General features: G+C 31.7%; 1 protein-coding gene across 8 annotated transcripts in view; it reads left to right on the forward strand.

Annotated features, from left to right (window-relative positions):
• LOC130448898 (protein muscleblind) overlaps positions 1-14,577 on the forward strand; it is a 584,866-nt gene that overhangs the window by 556,662 nt on the left and 13,627 nt on the right. For 7 of the 8 annotated variants that reach the window (XR_008910395.1, XR_008910391.1, XR_008910392.1 and 4 more), the window contains one exon: positions 13,508-13,592. Coding sequence is in view for 1 of the 8 variants with exons in the window: in XM_056786479.1 (XP_056642457.1) it covers positions 13,508-13,542 (35 nt within the window). In the remaining 7 variants the exon portion in view is untranslated. Of the gene's footprint in view, positions 1-13,507; positions 13,630-14,577 lie in introns of those variants that run through there. The other variant, XM_056786479.1, reaches the window with a different exon arrangement.

Below are 14,577 nucleotides of genomic sequence, written 5' to 3' on the forward strand. Positions count from 1 at the left end.
TGCAGTCCACAGCCCAAAGCGGTCCTATGGATTGCCCGACTATCTCATTTCAAACCACCATAGCTCAAGGCACCATATTTAAATGTGTTTTACAGTTTTACCGTCTTGGGTTTTCTTCAACATAATTCGAATAATATTTGAGTGAAATTTTTCTTTTGTGCCACCTTTACGTTAATACCTTGATCTCATATAATATTTCTTAAAACACATCGCACATTTTGGTGCATTTTACATAAAAACATCTTTCAAAGGATAAAAAAGCAAATAAAATTTTGTTTCTCCATACTGCATACCTAACCTAAATTCAAAAAAATATCTATTTCGAGTGAAAAGTGCAAAATATGATGTTTTTTGTATACGGTCCATAGGACGGCTCTGGACCCCGGGGAAAGTATTAGTGGTAAACTTTTTATTTCGAATTTTACTTCGAGTTTCCTTAGATCCACATCCCTTATAGAGTGTAGAAACACAACAAATTTGTTTGGGGCTCAATGTGTTAAACAAAACGTTGACTCGTCTAAAAATACTATTTCTTTCATAAAAGTTAAACTATGTGTGGGTGCAGTTGTTCTAAAGAGTGCATGAGGTAGCAATTTAAGCTTCAATCCATTAATTTTGGCCAGTACCCTTTGTGGATTTACTTCAACATTCCTGGAATCGTCACCTCAATTAGTCGACGACTGCAGTACTGGTCTTGGCAAGTCGTACCGTCGTCTCTAGGTCAGGACCATCCTCGTAGTTGCGTGAAGGTCGTCTTCTAATGACAGCAAAACATCTAAGTTTGCATCGTCGCTAAGTTCTGGTCTTCCAGATTCTTGAACATCCCTCACCTACAATAATTCTGGTTACTGAACGTGTTTCGTTTCGTTAAATGAAGCAAATGCTTCAGTCCACCGTCGTTAGAATTTTCATCCTTTCCATTTCGGTTAAAATAAAAATAAATGTACTTGACCTCTCAGTTGAATGGTGTACGACCAGGTTACGAATCATAATACGCCATCATAGGTTTAAGCGTTTTCCTACTTTAAATCAAACCATAGAGGATAATTCAAAGTGGGGGTCGTGTTTAAATTTCATTTATAAATACCTCTGTCTCAAATATTTTTTTATTTTCAACGTCTTCCCGCAAACCTGCCCCTCAACAAGCGTTGTTAAAACTTTGCTGTTGAAATGTCGATCAAAAGAAACCGTGGACAGCATTTTTGTCGCGTCGTGTCGAAAAGGCTTGTAAAGTTGTTGGTGGAGATCTTTGATAACAATTCGCCGTTTTAATGGGATTGACTAAAGTATTTCGTCGAATCCTAATGAAATTTTGAGTCCTCTTTAAGAACTTAATGAATAATGGCGATAAATTAATAAACTCTGGTTCGCAGAACTCGTACGGAACCGATAAATACTTTAATCTGAATAAAGGCACAATTAATGACAAACTTTCCACTTACATGTACGAGTTTTATGAAAAAAAAAGAGGAATAATTATTTGACAATCTTTCATTATGAACAGTACCGTTTCTTTTGCTTTTTATATTTTCTAGTTTAAATTGATTTATCCTATCAGGCTCATCAGAAATTCTTACTGGGAATATCCTGTGACTCCTGACCTGTTGTTATTATGATCTAATATTGGGTTTCTAGAGGCCCTTGATGAGGTGTACGAATACTTCAAATGAAATAGGACATGTCATTAACTTAGTATTTAACTTTAGATAAAGCTGGATAATAAACATTTCGTATGACTAGTTTATATTATGAAATTAATTAGTCACTATTACACAATATAAACAGATTGTAAATTCTATATTGACTTTGGAAATAAATGTGCTGAACTTGTATGAGTATACGAGGTTCGTCGTAACAAAGAAAACAAAAACTTACTCTCCTTTTAGCTCCACTCACTTTTTCCAGCGATGGTTCCTTTTTTATAATAAGAATCGTCAAGGTGCTAAAAATAGTCATTAACTGCTGATGTCATCTCTTCATTATTGGAAAATCTTTGACCACCGAGACATTTTTTCATGACTGGGAACAGAAAATAATCCGAGGGTGCATGAGGTAGTAATTCAAACTTTAATTAATTAATTTTGGCCATTGCAGTATCTGACGTATGCGCTGGTGTATTTTCTTGATAAAACAACACTTGATTCTTAGCTAAATGCGACCGTTTTAGCTCGACTTTCTTTCTTTGGAGCCGGTTTTCCCTTGTCAGTCCATTTTTTGATTGCTCTTTTGTTTCGGGTGTGTAGTCATGGACCCACGTTCCAACCATGGTTATGAAACTGCTCAAGAATTCTATGAAACATTGCCATACACTCGATGGAAACATCTTCAAGACGATGTATTTGTTCCATGGGTAGCGAACGCGGCACCCATCTTCTGCACAGCTTTCTCACGTCCAAAATTTCAAAAAACGATTACCATGTTTACAAATTCACTGAAAACGTTCACTATTTATGGCTGCCAAACAACTTTGTGTCTAATATAGTGGTACTTCTGGTCTCATAAAATGAGGAGAAGGTTCTTCTTCTTGTTCTATTTAGGCAGAAATATCTGTTTCTATTCACAATCAACTCCATTTTATGTTTCTACGAGGGGTGTCTTTATTTCAACATAGTTTCCTTTCAAGTCTATACACTTTCACCCTTTCAAATAATAGTTATTGTTTTTTTCCTCAAAAACATGCGATAATATCGTCGTTTGATGAAACTTTAGGGTTGGAAAAAAAGTCAATGGGGGCTTTGCCGTGATGGAGAAGCATTCTTCTGTTATTTTTTAACAATACAATCCAATTACTATCTCAAAAAACGGTTTTTTTTTTCATTTTTTTGGCCGATGAAACAGTCTTTGCCTTTTTTGATGTAGGTTCACCATTTGCGATCTACCATTTTGACTGTTGAATCCAGTATACGACCAATGCGTTCTTTCAAATGGACGATAGCCTCTTTTATATCTTTACAGACTCACAAACAACCCTCGTATCAAAGACCTAAGTCATTCATGTTCATCTAATTGCGCTTCTTTTTCATTCATCCACTTCTGTGTTTTTTATTTTTCTTTTATTTTAAAAGTCCTAAGCTTGCAGCTGCGTTTTCATTATTGAACGAAATCTCAAAGTTTGGAGGCAACAGTTCGAGAAATTTGGTTGTATTTTAACTGGAAAAAAAGGTTAAAAGACTGGGTTAGTTGAAGGTTTTGGTCATTAAAAATCATTTGAACGTCAATATGAATCAAATTGTTAAAGAAACCTAACCAAAATTTTATGCTTTCTAGTCATATTTCTTCTTATAAGGTTGTCTGACAACTTCTTTTCAGCTGAAACTTTATTTGTATTATGTAAACATTATGTATAAACGAATAATGATCAAGATGTGCTGGATCTGGAGGATTTGATGGGTGGTTTTCTGACTTAACCTTGTTCAGAACATTTTTGACATAGAATAATAAACTTTATTAGTCCTACGAAATATAATTGATTAAATCAGATGCGATGAAAGTGATTTAAAGTAACTACAAATATTTTTTTTTTATTTTTGACTAATTTTATTATATATCTATAAAACACAAAAAATAAAATGGGCAAGTTTCCTTCTACCTCCTGTACATTCAAAAATGGAACAATAAACAAAGTATAGAAGATTAAAGCTTGATTTGTCGTTAAAAAAATCATCTAGCAGATTTATATGCTTGTGTAATGTGCTGACAGCTGAGATATATACGTCTATCATGGTGTTTTGACTTCATTTACTGTCTTCAAATCTTTATAATAGTGCACTTTCTCTTCCAATTATATAAACATGCACATTGCACAAAGTTATTGGAAAAAATAGCGGAAAAGGGCCCACATACGTCTCTTTTTGGATGAGTAACATTATGTGAAATATTCGACATGTTGGTTCAATTCAATTTTTAATTAATTAGTATATTTGATATTGTTTTTATTTGATAATTAAAATAGAAACAGAATTTCTACATTAAATTTGTTAATTGAATAGATGATATTACGATTGTTTTAGTTATAGAATTGTGATGCAAATTAAAAATCATATTTGATTATAAATATCAGTTGTTAAATATATTCAATTGTGGAAATCAAATAATTGGTTTGATCAGTTTTCTTGGCATAATAATATTCTTATCCTCATTAATTTTCACCGGGATTAAATTGTTCCCCAACATCCGAATTGTGGATGTTGAATAATTGAATGAATGCTCCTCCTAGCACATACATTTCAAACCTAACAATTCCCGATGGTCGCTTCCACATACTAAGCTCGCTAGAGGTCAAATGGTCTGGCGGAACAACTTGAAATTCCTAGGAACTTAAATACACAGCTCCAAATAATCAATGCACCAATAGCAAATATATAAAAATATTTAAAATATCATTAGGCTTTCCCATCTGTTTCCTTCTTCTTGACAAACCAGCAGCATTCCGATACCTATAGTACTATAATGACGTCTTTAATGACCATGTCCAGGTGAAAAACCTTCCACCAATCGTATTTCGAGTCTGTTTAAGCGTAGAAGTTGATTGGTAAGGTAGACAACATCTTCGTGTGTCTTAGATTGTTAATTACCAAATGTTTCCATTTATAGAGACTGTCTTGCAAGCACACTTCTCAGATATGTGATAGCCAAACTTTTAGCTACTCATAGAATGAGCTCTCGACTCATCTCATATCATTCTGATTCATTTCTTCCTATATTCTCATCATTAGATTGATGTGGGAGATTCCTTCGTCGTCTACCAAACATGTTACAAATATGCTCAATAGGATTAATATCTGGACTTCGCGCTGGCTGCTTTATAGTGTTGATTTGAACATCTTCTTGATAAATTTGTACAATTCGAGTTGAGTTGGAGGAAACAACTATTTGTATTTCAATTCATTCTTCGCCAAATAATGTTATATATAAAATGTTTCATATCGTATATTGCGATCTAAATTTTCTTTGAGCACATTTCTCACCAGTCGAATCTCTATATTCACTATTTCAAATTAAACCTTGCAAATTTTACAAAGTAACTAAATTCTTCATGTAATTTTTTGCTCAAATACAAGAGCTTTTTTATGATCTTTCAGTTATGGTAATTCAAAATATCATTCTATTTCAATGAATGATTGAGACCGCTAATGTTCTAAAATCGATCACGCGACAACGCGATGTTTCTGCTGGTCTTGCAATTGGTTAATCAACTGCTCTGGAAGTTTTTTACTCCCAATATTCTTGATAAAACTCCTAGATAATCTAATTGATTAGCTTTCTCTAATCTTTTCGAGTTGTTACCCATTTCGTATTTTTGCTTTCATCTGTGACTTCAGAGCACGTCTCCATGTATTTTCGTTTCTTTTTCATTTATCTGTGAGCCAAACTTCTTTGCTTCAACCACAAATGTATTGAAAACCTTTTCCATTTCTTTTTTCGATGTTGGTAACATTATGTGTTTGGTGTATGCAAAGCACTTTATGGTGTAATATGGGATCTGTTGTTTGTTTATTACTACTTCTAATAAAATGATTAATAGATTCGTATAGAGAGAATTTGGTTTTCCATAGAAATTCTACTGGTTGTATCGGATAGTGTCATTTTAATGAATTTTTCGAGATTTTTACTTTTTCGAGTGCTTCATATAGTTTCACATTTTGTTCGTAACTGTTGTTTTGTATTGGTTGAAGTGTAAATATTATAAATCTCAGTATGCTATCAACATTTTTTGTTAAAATTACAATTTTTTATCGCGTTTTATTTTTTTTTTAAATCTGTCTTTATCATCTTCTAGTGACAGAGGACTATTTTAGTGTAAAATTAAAACATTGATTACGTGTTTATTTCCTTCGATCCTTTCTCCATAATTCCAAAGCTAAACAATTTTTCTAAAGGTTCTCACCTCTACCCTGCAGGATGATTCCAAAAAATTCTCTATTTGGGATTACTTTGAACGTATTAAAAATTAACTAACGTAAGAATTTGTATTTGAAAACGAATTTTTTATGAGTATTGAACACGTTCGATTATTTTTATTTCTAATTGTCGCGTGTCAAATATTTGCACATAATCATTAAGATGTGGGTACCTTCGAACAAGCTTTGGACAACAACCAAATGACTAACAAGTGATATTTACGCAAGCGCAGTGTTCCAACTATACTATCGTAGTGTTTGCCATGAGTGAAATTTAGAGAAGCTTTGTATAATTATTACGAATGATTTCCACATTTTCTCATTTTGCTAAAATCTTTGTAGCTTTGTAGTAAGTAAAAATGTGATACGTAGGTAATTTGAATCATATTTTTTACAATGAAATTTCTTAACATTTATTTATATGAATTTTAATATTTTATTATGATTTACAACGCCATATTTAATATGTTATGTTTGCAGAATCCAGCCGCATAGACTAATTGTAGCATCGATTTGTTCTACACGTAACAGCTTTTTTAATTCATACCTTATTATTTATTGGGGTGATGCTGGAAACCTTTCTGTTAATAATTTTGTTGAATAACCAATATACATTCTACCCTACAGTATTTTATTATTCACAAATTAATTCCTAAAAAAGTTGACGAGGATACATTAAGAAGATATTTTGGACTGACTTTTTCCTTATAACAAATTTATCCAATTTAAGTTATAAAGAGTTTGTAAGTTTTGATAACTTATATTTAAGTATATATCATAGTTTTTAACAAAATACTAACAGATTGGACAACTATATCATCCTAACTAGTGTACTACTATGCTTATTTGCTTCATACTACCTACTTACTTGTAAGTAACATTCTTTTTTTTGCATTATTTTAGTTTATTATTTTACTACATTAAAGATAAAAAAAAATGCCACTAAAGTCGATCCAGCACAATAATTTGATTCTTATAGTATTTTTTTAAGCTTCTAGGTAGTTTTTTTTTCGTATTTACCAAGGAATATGTGAAATCACATCCGGAAATATGAATATCAATAATAACAACATTTTTTTTTTCACTGGTTAATATTGAATGAAAATCTTTTAGTCTCTCGATTTCTAATAGTTTCGAATCCACAAAAAAACAATTTAAAGTGTAAATATAATAAAAAATAGCAATAATTACTTATTTTTTTTTTTTCATTATATTTGCGTTTTTAAGATGACATCTAATAATAAATTCATCGGCTGAAATAAATTCTCGATACCGTGGATTATCACGTCTAATCGCGATTTTTTACATATAATAATATAAATAGGGTGTCCCAATTTGAAATATGAGATCATCTTCGATTTTTTTAGATGTCAATACTGTCAATACGTCCAGATCAATTTGGAAAGGAATCATATCAAACAACAGATTAACATCTTATCCGATAACCAAGCAGCTATTAGAGCTCCAAACGGTAATGTCTAATTTGGTAATGACTGAACTAACAAAGAATAAAGTTAAAAATCAACTCAAGTATTTACAGTCTTGATGGACATCTGAAGACTCTGGGTTAAACAGATTTTGTTACGTAGAGGATAAAACCTCATCTACATACTCTCGAAGTGGGAGATATTAAGGAATATAACACCTGGGAGTGTAAGAAAGAAGATTTTTAGCAGCTAAAAACATTCCACCACCTAAACTTTCTAAAAAAAAAAGGTGACAAAATAGATTCTTTGAGTCGTGGTGTAGATCATTACATAAAAAATTCTATATGACTACCAATATGGTGCCATAACCTTTTGAGTCTTTCTACGACATCTGTCAAATCAGCGCCATCTATGAAGTCATCTTACGAATTAATATTGTTAAAAATGTTTTGATCAAATTCAGTTAACAACAATTTTAAATAGAATTATCGGGTAGATATTAGGGAATGATCGGAACGACAATTTTGATAAAATCGACTTTATATGTGACATATCTGACAGGCACGCACGCGCACAAGTTAATAAAGAAAGACATTAACTTTATTGAAATCGGCTTTATGGTTCTTTTCTTTCAATCGATGGCTAATTGCCTATATGACTCATAAGTTTGTAAAAGTACAAAAAATACAAAATAATATCGTGTCTAATAAATCTACAGTCAAGCCCTTATGATTGGTAGGTAATCTAAAACAATTTGGATATTTGAATAATTGTTACTTTACAATAATAGGGTATTTTATAAAAAAAAAATACGTTAGATTTGTCTATTGGGAACAATGATCTTTTGGTAGGTAATCTATTTTGATATATCGAGTAATAAAAAAATTAACTATCACCATTTTATAAAAAAGACAAAATTTGAGGTTAGAATGCGATAATAATCCGAAAACTTCAATTTTAAACTCGACTTTATTATAAGAAAAAAACAAGTAAAGTCGGATTTACTAAAATACAGAGTACTGGCAATTAAAAAAGTTTCATGAGTCATTTTTTACAGTACAATAAGCTGATGAGGAATATACTTTTGTTATGTTTGGTTACTTGGTCATTTTAATATTTTTTCAATACCTTTTCACTACAATTCAAAATGATAATAAAAGATAAGAATAAGTAAATATTGCTCTTAAAATATATTTCAAAAATTTTTCAAACTTATGTGAATTTATAAAGTAAACGTTGCTTAATTATATTAATATTTTCCGGAAGTGTTTACTGATTTATTTTACTATTTTTAACAAATATCTAATTTACTTTCTTTTGCTTTCTGTTTCATGCATCCATTCTTATGGTTTTTCACTGCCGACCATCTAATTATGTTGTGTCAAAAATTTTTATTTCTATTAATTTTATTTTGCAACCCAAATCCCGACTTGCTGAAATGGACTGTGTTGTTATTTACCGACGGTTTTTTGGGACCCTCCGCCCACCAACACCCACCTCTGTTTAACACAAACACACACACACGCCACACATATATTTCCATTCGCTATATTTGTGTCTCGTCAACACTCAACACTTCGACGAAAAAACATTTAACCTCAAACAAACGTTGCGTAACTTTTCACATATTCGGTGTCTGGTGGGTATACACGTAATGGCTGTAATCTGTTGTCGCATTGCTCAATTTTTTTGGCTGCGATGACTTTTTTGGCTTTTCTGCTGCACAAATATACTGCATGATCGCCATAGACAATGGTGCGCCTTCCAATGCCCCTTTTGTGATCTACACTGATGATCAAGGACAGGTATTCAACTTGTTTACGTCATGTTAGCTGTACTGCAGTTTTGCTAGACCAGATATGTTTGGTACACTCACTTTATATTAATAATATTTATACAATCTTTAATTGTTGTGGCACAGCTTTCATGAATTAATAAACATTGACCGGTTACGGTGTTTAATGGTAGTATCAATTGCTTAATAATACATCTCTTCAAATACCATTTAGAACCACTGCCAATTTGAATGAAAGAAAAGGTTTTACAAAATAAAAAAACATTTTTTTTTTGTCTTAAACTAGGTCCATGGAACCTCACTTAACCTTAAATTTGTTTTTAAAGAAGTCTGTCCTTGTAGAGAAGTTACGAAATAAAAATTAATGTCACAGCTATAATTCAACATATATTTTTGATTTTTGTCGCTTTGTTTTTAACCAGATTATTCAAGCTATAAAAATTAGTAGTTGTCTAAAAATAACTACCGAATCTTTTCTTTTTCCATATTCTTTATTTTCAGATATCAAATAAGGGGTCTAGTCCCTTTTCACTGTCTTAATTTTTCTTCAATTTTTCACTAAACTTCTTTTTCTCGGTATCCACACATCCTGCTTGATTTCTTCGCTCAAACGTTGCAAGTAGTTCGAAAATTATCCTACTCGCATTTCAAAAAACCAACGCCATGTCCTTGCCTGCAGGTGGAACTGATTTTGCCTTCTTTGGAGCCGTTTCTCCCTTTTCAGTCCATTGTTTTGATTCTTATTTTGTTTGGGGCGTGAAGTGATGGATCCACGTCGCTGTTTTTGTTCCATTGTGAGCAAACGCGGCACCCATCTTGCGCACAGCTTTACGATGTCCAAATTTTCAGTTAAGATGCACTTTTTGAAATTCCTACTAAGTCTGCGTCCACTATTGATGACTGCCAAACAAACACTAAAGAACGTGGCGTCTTCAAACTGGAAACATATGCTGTGGAGATTGTTTACTTTCTAATACAGTCTTATTGTCAGGTACTTCTGGCACTATCCTCGTATTACTTTAGTTCTTGGTCTTCTCCTTTGTAGATTAGCTTTCGAATTATATTCATCGTCGGTATACAATAGGCTTTATAAGCTCGTTTCCAATTATTGTATTCAGTTTTTTCACGTTTTCTTTGAATCCTATCTAAACTAAACTAATTATTGGTTCTCATGTTTTTCTAAGTTGCACAAAAAACATTTTTATAGTATGTAGAACCAAGAAAATGTCAATTCGATCTTGAAGCTTGGATCCAAAGCTATTTGAAATTGAAAATTGATTCAAAATTACTTCATAAAAATTTCGATTGATATGATTATTAGAAAAATTTCCATATTACAGTCTCACACATGAAGAGCTTCATTTTTATTTCTTAGAAGCCGATCCCTTTAATTTTATTCAAAAACAAAATATAAAATATTTGCAAATATGTGGATTTTATTGAACAATTATTATTATTACAGTTTATTTTCGAATTATGATTACAATTTCGTAATTGTTCCGTTAAGAAATTAAATATAGTTTACTTCTCAAACCATAAATAGATGTTGAATTATGGCTTTTTCCAGACAAACTCATTTTCTCAAATAATACCAAGACTATGTACATTCTACGTCTTGAGCTCAATTAAGAAGACATTTCCATTTGCAGCTTTACAATGGAAAGTTATTTGATGGAATAAAAATGTTTTGAATCACAATTTGGTAATAAATTTTTGATTATTGTTTCTACTACTACTTGGATCGACTACTTTTAATAAACATATTCACAATTTTTTTAATTACTTGAAACATCCACTTTGTATTAGCTACAATAGACTCAAATTAGATTTGAAGTGGTCGCTATTTATGAATATAAACTTTAAGACTATAATTTGTTTACCTGTATCTTAGAATTTCTGACGAAAATCTTCTTGAAACTCAAATAAAAGATTTTCCAATCGGGACTTCGAAATCTAGGGACTACCACCCCCAGGTATTTGTTGTACTAGAACCCTCCAACTCCAAGAGTAAACTTAAACCGAAAATCGAAGTAGACGAATTTTTCGGTGCTTTTCTATTAATCTGGCATTAGCGACCACTCCCTGGATACCTGAAGAATAGTATTATATTCTTTCCAAAGCATTTTGCATTACGTGAAATCAATTTTGTTAGAAAACATGATACAATAAATTTGTTTTAAATAATCTTAGAAAGTGGAAGTTAGATTTTCTGAGACTTCAGTTTATTGTGCTCTATTTCCTCGCCTAAATTTTGATTTATACAATGACACAACAAGAAAAAAATAGATGGGCATTAATTGATTATTCAAAACGATCGCTACTGATTCTTCTATAATTTCAGGTTTTGTATAGTTGCAATTGATTATATGGTCCAAGAAAATTCTATACTGCAAACTTCCACTAGTCTAACATCTTCTCAATTCGTTACATTTTGTCTTATTACTCTATGTTTGCCAGTTAATCTTTTTTTTTTTTTGTTTTTAGTAGCTATTCCTGACTATCATGCCTTTGTAACTGAATTAATCAGTTTCTGTCTTCAACTTCTTCCATTGATAGTCTTCATTTTATTTATATGTTGTACTCATCCTCCAACTTTTTCTTCTTATTAGTTAATATTAATTATTTTTGTTTACTCTGATATTTACTCCATAAATTTTCATGCCAATTTCATCTATTTTTCATTCCATGGTTTTTTATTTTCACTTTGTCACAGTTATTTTTATCTTCTTTTTGCCATTTTATTATTAATAAAGAATCGCACTGTGTTTGAACCCACATATTTTTACATTCCCTTGTTAAGTATTAAGTAAAACAGGTATTCCTTCTATGTTCTAAGCTGTCCATGTTTTTGGTCAAATCTGGATCGCCTATGACTCGATCTGCTTTCTTCTCCATGAAGTCGAACATCTTTAAGGTATGCTTGGGAACCAAGCTCCAAATGTGCGAGAAATATTCTAAAGATGAATGAATCTGGACCTTGTAGAGGACTAAAAACTCTTGCAGAGTATATAGCTTTTTGGGTTTTAAGAGGATTCCAGGACAAATTGCTTTCAGGACCAAATCCTGAGCTGCAGTGCCAACCTTCTATATCAAAATAACAACCTGGTGTTTGCTGCATTAGATTCAATCATATTGCTTCCGACATGTTTCTAAGATCGGTATTGATGGTGCTGCAATTGCACGATATGTTTAAAGTTTTCGCATAGATATTTTTTTTTAGTTATAAATGGTGTTTAAGGAGCTCATTGTTAATCAATAACTTATGTAACCTAATTTTTGAGTTTTGCTTATTGTTGTGAATTTTGCAATTTCACCAATGCAGCTTTGTTCTTAGATCTTAATTTTTGTTTGATACTACACTATGAAAACACTGTAACTCGTCATCATGAATGTTTGCAAGCATATTGTGAGTTTTTTCAACTAATAACTAATAGACCACAACATGACTGCAACTAAATATATAAGTAGAAATAAAACCCCTAGTAGTTTCTGTGCTGTGTGTCGCCCTTTCGGTGACATGTTATTTGCTTTTACTGAAATGAAGATTTTCAAACATTCTGCATGTTGACTTTATGATCGTGCCTAACATTATTTGCTTTTTTGGTTTAGGCCTTCGCCGCCACAGCTTATAAACATTTGGTAATTCGTAATTAATTAATTTATTTATTTATACTAATCGAATTGGCTATTGGCAAATATAGTTTGTGATTAAAGATTGTGTAGTCTTGAATAATGTTCACGGATTGATTTTACAGGGCCTATTTTATTCTTCTAATTGTGGTCTACGATATCTTGAGAACTACAGTGCGAATCATCTAACCGATTTATGCTTAAAGCACAACTAATACGATCAGTTATGAAAATATAAAACTTGTTGCTTTCTACTTACAAAGCTGTAACAAAAATATGTTAAATTTATAGAAACTTCTCAACAAAACAATTCCGGTTCTATTGTACAATTTAATGTATGGAGTAATTACTACATTTACTACTGTCTATTTATATAAAAGAAAATTGTATTTGTAAGTTTATATGAAACCACAATTGAAGTAGTTCTGTTTCTAAAGTTAGTTCGAGAACATATTTGTTTATTTTTGTGCAGAATGATTGAAGTATCTACATTCTTAACGATTTAACTGACCATAACAAATTACCTTTATTAATTGGCATGTGCATCAATCTAAATTTTCGAAACAATGTTATGGTTTAATTAGTAGTGCCTATGTATGCCCGCTTTTATAGAAACATTTTCTTATTCCTATATTCTTGTGCATACATATGCACACAAATCGATTTCTTATTAATATTCACATTGATGTATTAAAACATTTAATAATATCTCGGTTGTTATGATGATGTTATTGATGATATTTAAAATTTTTCAGTTACTGGACACCCTCCCGGTGTGCCAAGATTTTAATCGTGGTTTTTGCAACCGGCCTGCCTGCAAATTTGTACATCTTCAGGAAGGTACGAATATAATTTAATATAAACTATTTTTCTCCGATATTTACTGTATTATTTCCCATTTATTCAATCCACAATCCAGTTTAGACAAAAATAGAATAAAAACTATATTTTACAAAGCTTTGGATATAACAAAAAAAATCAATCAAAAAAGCAGAAAAATATAATGATACAATAATGATAACTTAGATATTACGAAAACGTGCTAATACGTAGAATTTTTCATTGGATTTCTGAAATTTATAAATTCTTAGCAAACTTTGTAGTTCCATGAATAAAAGTATCAACTTCATTATGTGCAAATTTTTGTACTTCATATCCTCCTATGTTTTTTCGGTTACAAACCAATAAATTCTAACGGATCACGTTGTTTCTTCCTACGTCAATTTCATCCGCGAAAACTTTGTCCTAATGCAGGACAAATGCCCGTCTACATACTACAGGTACATGTCGAAATTGCCGCTGTGAATTGGCCAGCGCATAGTCCAGACTTGAATTCTATCGACCTGAAGTAGAACAGGTTATTGTTTTATTGTTCAAGATTCCTTTTCGTTTGATAATTTTTCCTTACTCAATATCAACATAGACCACTCATTATAAAGCTAAGACTAATCGCTTTGGAATGCTGAATATAACGGAAGCTACAGATTTTTTGCTAGAAATTTTTGACCGCGAGCGTGCTACTTGAGTCGATTTTTTTGCTCACGAGAGTGTATTTGTTCTACATGGGCATTGTACAATTGAACAATCTAACGATTTGTCAAAATCAAATTATACCCAATTTAAAATGACCGCCGAGGTTAAACAAGTGCTATCGCTGTAAGTTTTTGTATGGTTTGTGAAGTAAGGTGTTGGATTTTAGACTTTATTACTTCCAGATTTATTGGAAAATAGCTTCTTGAAGAGTTCTTACTAAAAAAAGTGAAATTTCCTTTGTTTTTCGACTATGCAGCGTAGGTAAACGGTAAATATGGACTTACGAATGTTT

The sequence above is a fragment of the Diorhabda sublineata genome, chromosome 9 (assembly GCF_026230105.1).
Source record: "Diorhabda sublineata isolate icDioSubl1.1 chromosome 9, icDioSubl1.1, whole genome shotgun sequence".
NCBI classification, from domain to species: Eukaryota; Metazoa; Arthropoda; class Insecta; order Coleoptera; family Chrysomelidae; genus Diorhabda; species Diorhabda sublineata.